Source organism: Molossus molossus, unplaced genomic scaffold, assembly GCF_014108415.1.
Source record: "Molossus molossus isolate mMolMol1 unplaced genomic scaffold, mMolMol1.p scaffold_m16_p_16, whole genome shotgun sequence".
Classification (NCBI taxonomy): Eukaryota; Metazoa; Chordata; class Mammalia; order Chiroptera; family Molossidae; genus Molossus; species Molossus molossus.
In genome coordinates this window covers 33,183,634-33,200,183 of record NW_023425351.1, presented here as the reverse complement: position 1 = coordinate 33,200,183, position 16,550 = coordinate 33,183,634, and the positions used below count along the sequence as shown (strand labels likewise).

The 16,550-nt window shown below is 38.2% G+C and overlaps 1 protein-coding gene across 2 annotated transcripts in view; it reads right to left on the bottom strand.

The window, feature by feature from the left end:
* Nucleotides 1–12,531: 12,531 nt before the first annotated feature.
* The window catches only part of PKIA (cAMP-dependent protein kinase inhibitor alpha), a 66,393-nt gene continuing 62,374 nt past the window's right edge, over nucleotides 12,532–16,550 (bottom strand). For both annotated transcript variants that reach the window (XM_036264392.1, XM_036264393.1), the window contains one exon: nucleotides 12,532–15,987. In XM_036264392.1, coding sequence (XP_036120285.1) covers nucleotides 15,908–15,987 — 80 coding nt within the window. In that variant the 3' untranslated portion in view covers nucleotides 12,532–15,907. The remainder of the gene's footprint in view (nucleotides 15,988–16,550) is intronic.

Below are 16,550 nucleotides of genomic sequence, written 5' to 3'. Positions count from 1 at the left end.
CTGTTGAATATTTAATTTCACACACAGTGAAAGCTTTTAGGTCAATAGCAGTAATATTTCAGGGAGGCCATGAAGCTCTCTCCTGTAAATGTTATTTTCAAGGAAGCTTTTGTCTGTTGTTGAATCATAATTCATTCTTATCTGCATTTTGTGAAATGCGAAACACCAATATTCTTGAGTTTGAAATGGAATTTTTAGGTTTTCAAAGCCAGTCCACTGTAGCCAAAGTCTGGACATTGGAATCTTCCTCAATATCAGGGAGGGAGATTTTTCACTTGCCCATTGAGATACGCGTTTGGTCCGACTGAAGGAGGGCCAGAATATCAGATAACTTGTTTAGGCTAACTCATGGGGAAACGGGGATTTTGTAAAATTCAACGAAATCCTTGCTGAACTTGACAGAAAGGAAGACTTTACAGCAGGCCAATTATATATATAAAATTCTAAAAATACATGCACAAATAGAATCTATCATCATATTAAAAAATAATAAACCATGACCACCTGGGATTTATTATAGGGAAGTGAGAGAGATGCAACATTTAAAAACAAATTCTAACAAATGTACCATGATAATGTAAGATGTTGATAAGGGGAAACTCGTGTGAGAGTTGTATATGGGAACTCCCTATATTATCTGCTCCATTAATCTGCACAACTCAAACTGTTCTAAATAATAACATTTATTAATTAAAAAAAGAGCTGCAAGAGACCTATTAAAGATAACAGTGTATGGATATATTATGAACCCAGATTCAAGCCAAGTAACTGTAGAGACATTTGTGAAACTATCAAAAACTGGAACAGTGACTAAATATTTGATAATAGCACATTATTCTTTTTCTTTAGTTGTGATAATGTATAAAACAGTCTTTATCTTTTAGAGATACAAACTGAACTATGTAAAGGTAAAATGATACGATGTCTGGGCCTTCCTCACGATAATCCAGTTGAGTTGGGGATTGTGGATGTGTAGAGGACACATTCCCTAAGAACTGGTAGTGCTGAAGTTGGATAGTGACTAGAAAGTTTATTTATTTTTTTTACTTAGTATATGTTTAAAAGTTCTTGTTAATAAATGTTTAAAGTTAAAATTCATATTAGAGAGGTGTCATGAGTAAATGAATGCTTGTCCTTGGTAGTCAAATACATTATTTTTTCTCATGAACTCATTGTTGCTACAATAGTTTAAGACAGCATTCTCCTATGATAATACAAGCCTTTTTTATTCTCAAACAATAGTAAAAAAATTCTGATACAGTTGAACAAAATAGTTTACATACAAGTATATTCATTGATCTGGGTTTAGGTATCTTGTCTATTATGTTTATACTTATGTTAAAACAATAGCCACTCAATCCGTTTCCTTCTTCAGGCCAGTTGTAATCAAAAGAATATGGTGAGATACATGCAATAAATCATAAATATTTTCCATATTACTTTTCCAACTAAATCCAATGTTGCGATCAAAAGTGATTTAAATACTTAGTTTTGAGTTGATTCATGTAAAAATTTCAAAATTACAGATTTTTACAAATTATCTGCTAAGATTGTCTATTGAAATATGCTCCTTCTATTTAAAAATTATTCTGTATGATAACACGTTTAAGTATTTAAGTTAAATATTTATTAGTGGCATGACATACACTATATTTTACTATTATTTCTATAGAGGCAACACTTCAAAAACTGACTCGGATCTTGATCAATCATAGTTTTAAAAATGGCTTCAGTTAGTGATGATTTTGACAATGTTTCCTGCATTTCTAACATGCAGTTTTACTAGCAATGCTTTCTTCCTGGCAATGTCGGCTACTTCCCAAAAGGATGTATTCCATTGCTAAGTAAAGGCACTTCACCAAACAAAGAAGCATCTATTTCTTTAGTCATATCTGACTGACATAGAGACCTAACACCAGGAGAATATAGATGAGGGTATTTCATTTGCCTAAAGGTAGTAAAGGCTAATTATACTGTACATTAGGACTTTGAGGCTTAAGGGAAGATATTTGTAATAAATGTATTTGAATTACCAGGCAAACACATCAGTTTTATTAAACTGGCTTTCCTGGGGACTCTGGAGATTATGAGCATATATTTACAGTTTATAGGCCAATTGAGTGGAAGGGGATGTGTTGTGTCCTCAGTGTCCTTGGAAGTCATTCGTGTTGGCGGCCACTGCCGGCCTCTTTCCCTCTTGGTACCAAGCCTACCTACCATTGCTTTTCAGAGTGAGCAGCTTTCTAAACAAAATTCTAAAACAAACCCTCTTTGTTGTGTTGTAAGAGACACGTGGTATTTTTTTTTTTTAACTGCATATGGCCACCAGGAGGCAGATATCTATTACTTATTATTTACCAATATTTACAGAAACACAGGCTAGAAAACAGAAATATAGGAAAATATAGAGACATAGAGAAATATGAAAGTACATTTTTATTTTTCACTTGAGATATATGAAAGACTGATTTAATTATTGTTAAGTGACTTGGTTTCTCTGTAGGAGTGAGAGATGCACCTTATTTAGCACAAATATTTATTCAAGGACAAGTACATTAGATATCTTATTGACCAGAATATCTATTATATGAATTTTCTTAGTATTAACAGGATAATACCTTTTATTTTTAAAGTATTATAAATAATTTTAAAAGTTAGCTTTTCTGGTTGAATAAATAGGCTGATAAGTTTTGTAACCCGTGTGTATGCTAGTTGAGATTATGAGGGCTTGAGGGCCATTTAAAAATATATATCGATTAGAAAACACTTCTTTAGTATGTATGAATAATGGGTGAGTGTGACATTAATTGTATAATTAATATTATATGCTGGAAGGTGATACTTATTTAAAGATGGCCTTCATGTTCATCTAACTAGTGGGAGAGGAGTCTCTTAGTCTAGAAACTGGGATAGGAGAAAGGATCTATGAACGAAAAAGGAGAATTTGCTGAATAGTGTCTCATCTCTATTTAGAGAGGATCCTGTGAGTAACGGGTAGGCCTGGAGCTCTGGACTGAAGTTGCCTAGATTAAAAACGAGAAACCTTTCTTTAGTCAGCCAACAATCCGTTCTCTCTGTTTTTCCTCCTTTTTATTACCTTGGTGTTTACCAGACTCTTTGTCCGGTCTCAGTTTTCTAAGGGTAACAAGAGAGTGGGATTTTGTATGTACCTGAATCAGAAGACTAAAAAGAAACAACTCTCGGGGTGCCATCAAGAGATGACAGAGGAACTCAATGTCATCAAATGACTGAGCCTATCCCATGACCCTCCCTGTCCTTCCAGGGCCAATCCTGGTGGCTTTGTATGTATTATGAGAATTTACGTCCCCTTCTACTATCTACTGGCATTGTGAACATGAAAGGTAACAGTTGTAAGAAAAAGTCAGACATGAACTTGAATTTACTCTAAGGCAGTCCTGAAGTGCTTACTCTTTCTCTCTTCTCATTCTGCTCCTCAAAATTTGGCTTTCATACAATAGACTGAAGGAAGTGATCTAAGTATATCATTTGCTAGGATCTAACTAAACCAGGTTTTACTAGTTTATGAGCTTCATATGGTTGGAGATCGTCCCTGTGGTTAAACCATTGTATATAGTTATCATCCAAAAGTATAAGGAAGGAACTCATTCATATTTCTTCACAAGTGAATAGATAAAACCTTTGTGCTGGTGGGAGGCACCACTAATATGAGGTAAGAGCCATTTGACAATGCTCTCTGAATTATCTAAGACTATAAATACTTACCTTGTAATAACACAATCACCAGAATAATGTTGCCAGCCAATATTTATGCCTAGTGCCAGGCATTATTCTTATTGCTTTACAGGTATCAACTAATCTCAACTTTTAAGCATTCTCTTACCTACTGTTATTCAATGTTCTTAAGAGATGCTGTCATTTCCTCTGACAGATAAGAAACTGAAACTCAGCATGGTTAAGTAAATTTGGCAAAATCATACGTTTAGTGAGTAAGGTATCTGGGTTCTGAACGCATGCTTTTAAACTCAATTCTCTCCTAAATGTTTTCCAAGTGTTTTCTAAAATTATCAGTCATTTAGAGTTTTACTGAATAGACAGATGGAAAATCAAGGTGTCTCTCTGATATTTGGGAAACTTATAAAAGTTCTGTCTTCTGGTGGTGGTGACTGTTGGTGACACTGGGTATCCTCTGCCCCCTCTCCCATAGTGGATACATGATTCAGTGGAAATTTATGGTGATCGAGGTGAAAATCACTCTTCCACCAGTGTTATTTGTGCATTCTTCCCCTTCACTTTCCCTCGGGCCCAGTGTTTTCCTCCCCGATATCTAGGGGTTATTTCCTGCAAACTAGATTGATCTTAGAAGCTTAAGTATGAAGCTCTTTTCCTTTCCTTTTTTTTCCTCCTACATAAAGTTAGGTTGTGGCTGAACAGAATGAAGAAAGTCCTAGGTAGAGGGGTTGAGGGAGAAACAAGGAGTAGGGGAGGGGTGGAGAATGGAAAGCAATTGAGTGGGTACCTTTGGGGGTTAAAAGAATCATGAACCCATCGAACGGAGAAAGGAGTGATATGTAGCAGGAGGGGACGGATGTGGAGAGATACGGTGGAAGTGACGATACTCAAATGGGAAACCAGGGACAAGGCAGGGGGGCTGAGCAGGGTGGAGTCAAGGAGGAGATGGCTGTGTTAGGATATCATCACTTTGAGTCATGAAGGGAGAGAACAGATGGCCATGTTTCCTTCTTCAAACTACAAATGCTGTCTTTGCAAAGTCAGACTCATTCAGATATTCTTGTGGGCTGAAAGTGCAACAGGACATTGTTCTGAGAGCAGGGAAAAGCACTGTGAAGCAATTGGAATTCCACAAATAGCAGGCAGCTAATTGCTGGATATTTAATCCTCAGAGAAGTTATTTACTCATTAAGACCTCACTGTAGCATGAGGCTCAAGGATTCGGTGCACCTTTCTGTTGGTCAGGTTGGCTGGAGTTAGGAAATGTCTTTTAACTGATTTTGTTTTCACCCTGCAAATCATTGAGGGGACACCTGTTGAACATGTCAATTTGAATTTTCTTAGAATATTTGAAATCATTCGAATCTGAGGAAGGCAAAGGACCAACAGGAAGATCAAATGCTGTTTCTGAAGAACTGAATTGATAGGATCAGAGGATCAGTGTGGTAATGGAGGGGCTGAAACAAAAGGTGGGGTAATTAAGTTCCAAGGAAAATACTGTAAGCTTTGGATTTATATGAAAGCCTCCTCAGCAGGAAACTGAAATCTGTGTTTCTGGCTTTGCAAATTTGTTATTTATCTGTTGATACTGAGGGAGGTAAAACTCAGGTGAGAAAATAGGTAGATAGCGGAAGAAAGGAGGGAGAAGACCTAATTCCTAGGATTATGCTGCCAAGAAGGCTGAACTGTGATGGAGCCAGTTTGTTGGTCCAGGGCTGAATGGAGGTCATACCTGCATGGCCCAGGGGGTATAGGGGCTTGCAGGACCTGCGTTTTCTTGGGTAGAGAGCCACTGGAAAATGGATGGATTGGCATGTGTTTATTATTTCTGGGACTACAAGTTGACCTAAGAAACTCAAGAACAGAACTCTGCAGAAGAGCAATCTGCATTGAGCATTAACCTATCAGGTGTCAGTTCTGGGCTGACGTCCAGGGCTTGCTCTGTTAAGAACAGATGGGGATTCACCACCTCACCAGTCAGCTCTTGGCAGAGGACAGTGATGAGAAGAGAACCTGGCGGGGGCTGCTAGGTGTTGGGATATTTCAATTCTACATCTAGATGCTGATGACCTGGGTATATGCATTTTATGAAAATCCATAAAAATGCACACTTATGGGCACTTTTGAACATTTTTTACACTTCAACAAAGTTTAAAAAATACAGATGCCTGAACCTCACTCTATCATAAAATCTAAATCTGTAGAATGGGGCCCAGTTCTCAGTAGCACGTTTGAAAAGTTTTCCAGGTAATTGTGACAGGCAGCCAGAGTTGAGAATCACTGAGAAAGCACTGCACACCCACATGCACACTCTCCACCCCACACCCCCAACAGTGAGTCATGTCTTTCCTGAATATTTGCTAACCCTGTGCAGTATGGTAACAGAACACTTGAAATGTAGCTAGTCTGGGTTATGAAGCATGTATAAAATAAACACTGGATCTTGAAGAATTGACATCCCCAAATGTTTAATGTTTTATTGACTGTGTGTGTGTATAGTTACTTCACTGCTTTCTTTTTATTTCAATGTGACTGCTAGAAGATGTTAGGTGACACATTCGGCGTGTGTTATGGCTGTACTGGACAGCTCTGGTATGGTTGAGAGAGCATGGGAATTGTCATCTGAGAAGGTGGACGTCCGTTTTAGTCCTGGCTTTGCAACATGCAAACTGCATGATCTTGGAGAAACACTGGAGCTCCCTGAGCCTTAGTTTGGTCCCTTATAAGGGGATAAGTATACTCATATTTCAGAGGAATTGTGAGAAATGAAGGTAATATAATCAAGCATCCAAATGCTGTTCAAAAACTTACAGTTATTATTAGCCTGAGAAAAGATCAAGGAGTCTTCAACCCCCTTCCTATAGAGCTATATGAAAAGATATACATTTTCTACACATGCACCATATGTTGGCAGCAGAGACATATGGTGCCTTTAAAACTGAGTAGTATGTCTGGGCATGAGTAGCAAGCATGGGTAAAGGACAGTGGCAGCTGCTTTGACAGGCAGTATCCTGTCCACTGAGCTGTATGCATCTCTGCTGCTGCTCACATTCCCTCTGACACTGGGCTTTTTCAGCTGCTGGAGTCCTAACCTTGGGATGAGTCCTTGCATCTCCTTTCATCTCAAAACCTGTCTTCAGAAGCTTTTCTTTCACTTTCAGAATTCTTTCATTTCTGTTAGGCCATTTGGCAGGGACCACATGTGTGTTAGGGTCCTTGTGCCTGGGATTGTGCCCGATGCCCATGTTCTTCCCTCTGAGTGAGCTCTTGGAACTGGTCTGCCTGCTGTTGCTGGGCTGTCAGGCACAGCCTTGCATCCTGGGTGACCATCAGCTCCTGGGCCTTCCAGGGCCTCCTTCACGTCTCAGGTTTCTACTCCTCCACCTGCCCCAGTGTCTCTCCTTGGACTTAGCACTCGTACTGTGCTCTAGCCAACTTGGATTATTTGAAAAATATATGACCCCACGATTGTTTACCTGTTTACCTCAGTTTATGTCTTTTTTTTTTCTGTGTAGAATGTCTATCCTGTTTCTTCTCTGAGAAAAACATTTCAAGAAATCATTCCAGTGCTATCTTTCATGATCTTTCTTGTTGAGCAATATTTCTCTCCCAGAATCTGCATGTCATGTTCCATATTCATTTATTATTGCTCATCATATTCAGACATATGAATGTACTTGGCTTACCATTACTATTAAATTAACATACTCTAATACACCTTAGGGTCTCATGTGACCCTGTCTTTGTGTGGAGCCATATTCAAAAGTCTCATCTAAAAACCAGAAGTAATTGAGAAGTAGTCCTATATTTGCATATATCTCTTTAAGAATGTTAAAAAAAAGGTCTAGTTCACAACCTATAAAAATACTCTTTTCTCTCTTTCCCAATTTTCATTGACTATTTTTTTTCATTGAACTCTTACTTGTCAACCCTCTCAAACTTTCTTTTACAGAACTTCAGTTTCATTGATTTTCTAACCCATACCCCTCTAATTTTTAGCCCTTTTATTATGCAAATTTACTTTAACACATTTGCTTGGAACATTTTTTTTTTGTTTGCTTGCTTGAACCATTACCAGGTTTATTCCTAACAAAGAACAACTCTGATACTGATTCTTCATGAAAAAATCTTTTTTCTCTTATCATTCTGCCCCATGACTAGATCTCCCAGTTTTGTGTTATAAAGGCCCAAGAATCACCTGCATAAAAAGTAAATTCTCATTAGACACTGGAATTGAAGAAAAATTCCTTATAAAGAGGGATGCATGGGGAAAGGCTGGGAATACTGATAGAACAAAGTTAAGGTCACTATCACATTTTTCAGTTTCTATCGGTCAAAGATTTATTGGTCTTTTTTTTTTTTTAATTTTACTCCTTATTGCACCTAATCCAGAGACTTAAATTTACTAAATGCTCATTGACTATTTCCTAAATGAACTTGATGATTTACTGGATTTTATTTAGGACCATCTGGGAAAACAGATTCTTTATAAGTTGTCATTCCTTAGCAATGACTATTTTTATATTACTTTTTGCCCTTAAAATTCATGGAAATGTATTATTTTATGGATTCCAAAGAACATGTGGGATGAAAGAAAATTTAAAAATCCAACAGGATAGTCATAATAGTCACACTGTCCCACTCAAGTGAAATGTGCAAAATGAATCACGACAGCTGACGTGCAAACATGCGTTCTGTTAGGAGAACCTCTATCATGGCCTTGGCCCTTCTTATTTTTTAGTTTCAGAGTCAAGATGCACACAATACTTCTTCTCTGGTCTGTGGGCCAATGCTCTACCTGCTGAGCCAAACCGGCCAGGGCCTCAATGTCTCTTTAGTCCAGTAAGATTTCCAGAGTTATTTTGGTTGCTACTATTTTTCTAAAGATACAATGTTCAGGAAAATGATTTCAGGTTTTATATACATATGCCAGAGTCCTTTCTTTATTGAGTTTAGAAAAATATGTTTCTTAATCACTTTGTATTGTTTTTCCCTCTTTTTTATTTCTATGGATTCCTGCAATTTTGAAGTGCATCATATTTTATCAGAACTCGTATTTCTTTAGGCTATTAAAGTATATTAGAGTGTATTTCTGTAAACCATATTTTTAGTAACTCCACTTTCCTCTTCTTCAATGACCACAAAAGTCTCCCCAGAATCTTCTTCTCTGGCTAATGTGTTGCTTAGGCCAGGAGACTAAAACACACCCTCCTTCTTTTGGCTAATTTCAATTTCACCAAACTGAAGGGAATTAGCACCACCAATTGCTAAGAAATACCTTTACCAGGCTTACATTGATTTGCTCGTTTATTTATACATTATCTTATTGGGCATCTCATCTATGTAAGTCATGTAGAAAAAAATTTAAAATAGTGACTGTATTGCATAAACTAGAAAAAAAGTGAGAGAAATCAAATTACCATTTGTAATGCAACATTATACAGCCTTTACTATTTTCAACTATCAACTTTCTCTGAATTCCACGTTCTCCTAATCAGTTTGGGTGTAAATTCTGTCACCTAGTTATGTTGTGAGCTTCAGGAGGGCTGACATTCATTTACAAACATTTATTGAGTATTAATAGATAATGAGGACACAAAGAGCTTATATTCTAGTTGGAGAGACACACACGTAAACAAATAGCTGTGATCTAGTGAGATGTGTCTACTGATCGAGGGTTAGGGGAGCAAGGAGTATAGAACAACTAATTTCTTAGGGTAGGGCTTGAGTGTGGGAATACAGTTCACAAAGACTCTAAAGAAAATGGCAAAATGGGGCATAGTCTAAAAGGATCAGTGAGAATTTGCCAACCAGCATGAAGAAGAAAAGACCTTAGGAATAGGAAAAGAGCTAACACGGAACAAAAAGTTACAAAAAAATAAAATGTGGCACTTCTAGCAAAAAGTTTTGCCTGACTAAATTGAAGGATTTTGTAAACTAGCAGAGTGAAATCATTACTGATGCATTAGAAGGATACATCTGGTTGAAAGATGGACAGAAAGAGTGCCAGATGAGGCTGGTTTTGGTGAGCATGCCATGGCATTAGATTAGCCAAGTGATGATTTAAAAGGTTGAAGTGCAGGAAAAAAAAAAAGTGGGCCATCTCAAGAAGTAGCTAAGAATTAGAATTGATGGACTGAAAAAAAGTGGAAGAAGAGTTATGAAAACCCTGGGAAAACAGTGCTACCATTCAATGAGATCTGTAGTATATGAAGAAACGCAGGTTTGGGAATGGCGTCATATACTGGATTTAGTGTTGGAATGTTTTATTTTAAGATAATTTTGGGAAATCCATGTTGATCTCTTCAATAGGTTGGGTAATCAGGAGTGAGCTTTGGGTTAGAGATGAAGATACGAAATTAATCATGTATATATAGTGATTGATGGTGCAGGGGTGGTAGAGGTAATCTATAGACTGGGATTGAAGAATAAGAATAAGGATAGAATCCTAGGAAACCACAACAGTTATTGGGGAGGTAGAAAAGGACGCCCTAGTCAAGGAGAGTGGGGAAAACTGACAGAGAGAAAGGAACAACAACACCCCCCACCTGCCCCTGCCAAGAAAAAACCATCTGGGGGAAAAATAGGAAGGCAAATGAAGTAAAGTCATGCCTTGTTTATGGCGGTTGATCCATTCCAGACTCTAGCGGTTGCACCTGGCATTGAAGGATTTCTGGGGTGCTTGAATACGTAGGCCTACAGTCCATACATACAGTCATTTTAATTTTAAATGTAATACAGGGGTGTATAATTGACTCAGTCAACCAAGCATGTGCTGTATCATTTTCACTGTCTTGATCAACTTTTGAATGAATATATTTGAAAAAATTACGATAGAGTGAAGCAGCAAAAGTCGAAGCGCGAAGTGGCAAGGGACGACTGTATCTCAAAAAAAAAATCCCATCGTGAACAGGATTATATGCCATAGGGTTGGCTAATAAAACATATATAAACTATCCCTTATATTGGGCCATTGGGATTGATATGTTTGTTTAGGTCTCATTCAGAGAACTAGAGTGGACTGGGGTTAAAGAAGTGGAGTGTTTTAGCTCGTACATGGCTGCTATTGAGAGGAATGAGTGATGTTATCACTGGCAGTTGTCCAAGAGGTTAATAGAACACAGAACTCAAAAACACCGTGAGAGAACTGTGTCCATTCCTAGATGCCCAGGGTCCAGGTTAGAGTCTGTATGCATGGCTCCCACCCTAATGAAGAATTGAGGACTTGGGAGAATGTGGTCAAAGAGAAAGACACATCCACATTTGATGTAAGATGTGGACTTGGAGAAGAAAATGGACTTTTTGGGGATATATAGATTCCTTCCTTAAGAAGGCTTTACTACTTATCTATGTCCTGTCACACTGATATCAATTATAATAGTAAACTTATTCAATTTGATTTTAGGTGAAGCTTGAGTCCTCTGTAACAGCATTGCTTTTTCATTTCCACATTGCCCAGGGCATCAGTGAAATTACTGAGAGTCTGGGAACTACCAAAGATGTCGTTTGTAATGAGAAAAATTTAATTGGAAGTCAAAATGCAAAGTGATAAGAAATAAGGAGGAGAAGCATGAAAATAGAAAGCATAGATTACTATTTTGAGAAATATAAGTAGTGAAGGAAAGAGGGGAACTTGAGAACTTAAGTATATTTGTGGAAAAGGGAAAAGTCAATGAAGATTAAAGGATAATTAACAGACCTCCAGTTAAGGTCAGAAAGAAAATATGATTTTAAAACCTCAGATGAAGGACTAAATCTTAGACAAGAAGTAGGAAACTTCCACTGTTAACAGGTTATAGTCAGATTGTTTTGTTCATTTTGACTTAAGAATGAGAGCTGGCCAGGATCCCAAATTCCCATGTTCTGGACCAGACAGATGCAAAAAATATGCAAGATCAGAGACACTAGGGTAATACACACTTGCCACACTGGCTAGCAGTTTGTCCCACATCCCTGTGAAAGTGTTTTGTACTGTGACTCCAGTAAGATGAACTGAAAGATCTACCATCTCTTCTGCTCCTTTGATTCAAGACCTTCCCTAGACTCGGGCTGAGTGCTGTGTGATGTTTCCTTTATCCAGAGTCCTTCTTTAGTCTCTGCCTGGTCTTTACTACCTACATGTGAGAAAAACAACGAAGAGAGCAACATCAAGATAAAAGAAGTTACATTCTCTTTGCTCCTCTATGCCAAGATGTTATTCCTACTATAGTAAGACCCTGGGTGTCTGTGAGCACTCTAATTTTCTGTTGCTTCTTTTTAAAGCTTTTTGGTGGCATGCACGGGGCAGGTACATCTGGAAAATGTATACTTCTTCTAGACCTCTGACTCTCACGTTGCTGAGAGAGAGGGTGGGAGGAAAGCTATCAACGTTGCACAGGAGTGCTCCAAGGGAAGAGAGTGTTTGTAAGTGAATATATGCATGAGCTGGTGGAGGAGGGAATATAGTAAAAACTTTCAGGAAATTCTGGTAAACACCCATCTTTCTTCTAATATTAAATCACTGCCCTGCAGATGAGCACGTAAGAACCACAGGAGTGATGTTGGGGCTTATGATTTAAGAGTTGGCTCTGGTAGATGATAAAGTCCAGGAAGCAAGCTCCCTTGGTGGAATGGAGGTGGAAATAATTGGAGTAAAGGCTGGGAAAGGTGAGGCTGGAATGGTGGGTGTGTCCACCTCAGGATGGCTGAGGCTTTGCCTTTTGTTTTCATCACCCACAGCACTTTCTCAAGCACTAAATACATGGCGTGTGTTCAATAAATACTCTTCAACGACTGTACATTTCAGAAAAATGTATTACTTTTAATATCAATTATGTGAGCATGCAACATTGCTAGATACAAAAGTCATACAAGCTCACAAATGACTTCAGAGACTGCCACTTTTAATTAAAGAACAATGTAGGGCCTATCAAGATACCATAAATCACAGATCCTTTCCTGTTCTCACTCAATGACTATACATTTTCTCCCTATTACTTAGACTTCACAAAGCATTGCTACCTGCAGGCAGTTACATTTCTTTACTCTTTATCGCATCTTTGAAGAGGAATAGCAGTATCATTCATCTTCTAAAACGGTGGATTTCCACTGGGTCTGAGGAAGACTCAAGGGTAGGGCACTATAGTGCGCAGCTCTTGGGGTATTGCCCCCAAGTTGAAGGATGCCTGTCATCCATTGGTGAGAACATTTTAATAAATTTATGATAACAATATGCTGGCATAAGAGGCTTACAATCGATAAAAAGGTAAATTTGATAAGTTCACATTTGTTGAAAATGAGTCCAAAAATTGAAATTGTCATATTTCTAGTTAAACAAAATGGGTAGCACAGGGCATAAAAAATACCTGAACTGTGCTAAATTTATTGACTGCATATCAGAAAAAGAACTTTTGGGAAGTATAACACACACACACACAAATAAATGCTCATTTCTTTCTTTAAAAAGTATAGTTTCCACAATTTGGACACATGTGTGTCATTTGTCACGTAGGTAACTTTGAGGAAGACAATTCCCCTTCCTGGGACTCAGTTTCCCTCTCTAAAATATGGAGGCTGAACTCACCCACTTCTAAATGTTCCCAATCTAGAGACACATGCTCTGTTATTGGCTTTGGATTTATGGCCTGTGCAGTAGAAATCTCCTTGGAGACAGATGAAGATAGGTTCAAATCTTAATTTCATCAAGTATTAGCCTTTTAAGCTTTGAGAAGTTATATCCCATTCTGCCTTAATTTCCTAATCTGTGAAATGGGATAATGCTACCTCTAACTGAATTGTTTGAGGATTCAGTGGGAGAATGAGCGCTGGAAAGTGATTGGCATGTTGGTTAGTTAATTGGCATTCACTGTGTATTATCAACAGTGCCTTTGCTTTTCTACCCTCTCCTACTCTCCTTAAAAATTCAATTTCTTGTATATTACTGACTTGCAAGTAAAAGATATTATGATAAAATCTGGAAGATCCTGTGAACTTTTGCTGAGCAATATTTGTCAAGTAGGCGTTGTGGAAAGTGAATTTTTATCTTTCAGCTTGGGAATGCCTCTGGGTTTCAATGCAGCAGACAAAGTAGCAGTAAGAGGTCAAAAGAATTCAAAAGCTATATATGACTTTGCAGTTTAGCTCTATTATATATTCAAAGACAAGCATGACATCACATGCATTAATCATAGTATATCACATAGGAATATCAACCCTCCACATGTTCTCAGCACTAGTCCTAAACTTTACAAAACCACACGAACTCAGTGTGGAATTCCACAACTTGAAGGGCGGAGAGAACTTAACCTAGAGTCACAAGAAAGTTACGAGGATAGTAAATGAGGATAGTGAAAAAGGGCTTTTATGGGTTGGATGTCTTAAGTGGACTACCAATGATTGTCTAAAATAGCCTCAGGAACCTCTTTTTCCACTTGTAAGTCCATTCATAGGTAGATTTATTTGAATTTTAAATGGTCATTTTGGACCCTAGTGGTTTAGATAGGAAAAAGTCCTCTAAAACTTATTTTTTCTTCTATTTTCTAAGAGACTCACACTATAAACAATTTTTTTTTTCTAGGAATCTATGATTGAGGACCATATGATACCCATGACCTTATCCCTCTCCTTTGAAAAGTACTATAAAGGGAGGGGGATGAGGGCAGACTTACCTTTCATCCTGTTCGCACATACAAAAGAGGGCTGAGTTCCTGGTTATCCATGTGGTTACCTGTTGAAATGCTGCTTAGCCTGCTTCATATGGGACTGGACTAAGACCTTGAGGACAGTTAGGTGGGCCCTTTATCATAAAGGGTCTTCCTGTTGTCCAGTAATTCATGAGCCAATGGCATATTACTGGGTCCTTATTTATTATCACTGACAAATGACCTTATAATACTGACTGGAGGGATTACACAGCTCACAGAAACTTTCCAAATAAGAACCATGATGTCAGAACATAGCTGAGGCCATCAACAGTATGAATGAAGATTTTGTTAGCTTCTAATGATGATGATGATTATATCAGAATGCAAGTCACACTAATTATTAGTAAAAGTTTACAAACATTAAAAAGTGCATAATAACATCTGGATCTGATAGGGCCGAAAAAGGACAAGAAAAACACAACACGAGGGCTTTATTTTTGTGATTGGTGTCCACATGATTGCAAGGAGATCATTTTCTCCATCTTTTTAATCTCCTTGGAAATAAGCTGTCTTCCAAACTTAAACAGTAGCGTACAGCATTGTGAGAAATTCTATTCCATAAGAATAAAACATTTCCAGTTGTTAGCATTATCCCAGCTTCTCTTTCCTACCTTCCTAATTCTCCCAAATCCTCATAATCAAAGATAAAAATATTAGTTGGGGAAAGTTCTCTACCTGGGAATAGAATAAAATTTTTAGATTGAATTCTGGTCTATGCAGACAGCAGACCTACTGAATTCAGGTAATATTCACATTAATGGATCTTTCCATATTCCTGCATCATAAAAGCAAAGGAGTCCTGACAGAACTATTAGACTTCATCGATTCATCAGCAGTGAATCAAGGGGAAATATTAAGTTTTAAAAAAGTATGTTCTATCTTGTGTACACCATCACACTATGGAGAAGAAAAGAAGGCAGCCCTTTTAAAAATGAGCGGTATAAAAATTCACAGTACGTACATTTTTTTGTTTTTCATGAGCAATCAGAGAAGGGGGCATTCAGTGCCCAGAATCTATATTGTACAATACAAAACAGTGTAAGTCACACAGCAGGAACACATGGACACATAATGCTAAAAACAGTGCTTTCTGGATGGTTTTCTTACTGGGTGAATACTTGGGCCAGAGATACTTAAACTCTGGGTTTCAACCAACCCTTTGCAATTAGACACAATTAAATCCTCTGACACTGTGAGGGGCCAGATGCTACAGGGAGAATCATCACGCTGCTACCGTCTACAAGCGTTTCGTCATGTGGTCAAGTGCACGGATCCCTACAAAATGACATCCAGACACAAGCCACGTGACTTCAGCCATTGCTAAGGACAGAGGTGGAGAAAAGTCTGCCTGCAGCCAGAACCTCTGCCCCCATGTTTAACATGACAGCGAGCAGGTTCCTGCCACTCAGCACAGCCATTTCCTTTCTCCCCTTGTCACCCGTGGACACAAATACATTCCTGCCAGGTCTGGAGACCTGAGACATGGTCAGGTGGAGGAAGATCAACGCGGGGTGTTAGCTCTCAGGTTTGGCTGCTTCCCCCTCGGCCTCCCCACTCTGTTCTGTTGAACTCCGCTGGGCATCCTCTCCACCTTCTGTAAGAGACAACGGAAAGAAAGGATAAAGGCAAAATAAAAACGGTTGTTCATATTTACCCACTCTCGGCACATCACATTGCGAATGTAAGAAATATTTCAGAAGTTTGAAATCCTCAGAGAAAGTGTGTTTTCTTGTTAAGTAATTAACCCATTAAGAAAATAGCTTAAGTGGGCTAGCTCATTTTGGCTTTGAGATAAAATAATAACTGAATTTTCACAAGTGATCACGTATGCTTTGGATAAATAACTAGGAAATCTCATGCCCTGGCACTCATTTTAAAAAGGTTTATGGGTGGCGGACTTCACAAGGGTCCTTAGGCCGAAATCAGAAGTGGGGAGCAAGTATCCCTTTTTATTCCTGACTTTCTTATTTTCAGAATTTTAAAAAAAATGCATTTTACATTATTTATAGTACTTGATGATAACCTGATAAGCTGATTTCTCAGTGGTCTAGTTAGTTTAATGAGATGAACCAAAGAACTTATATGCATGTATGCAACACCAATGGACACAGACAACAATGCTAGGAGGTGGGGGGGGGGGCAGGATGGGGAGGCGGG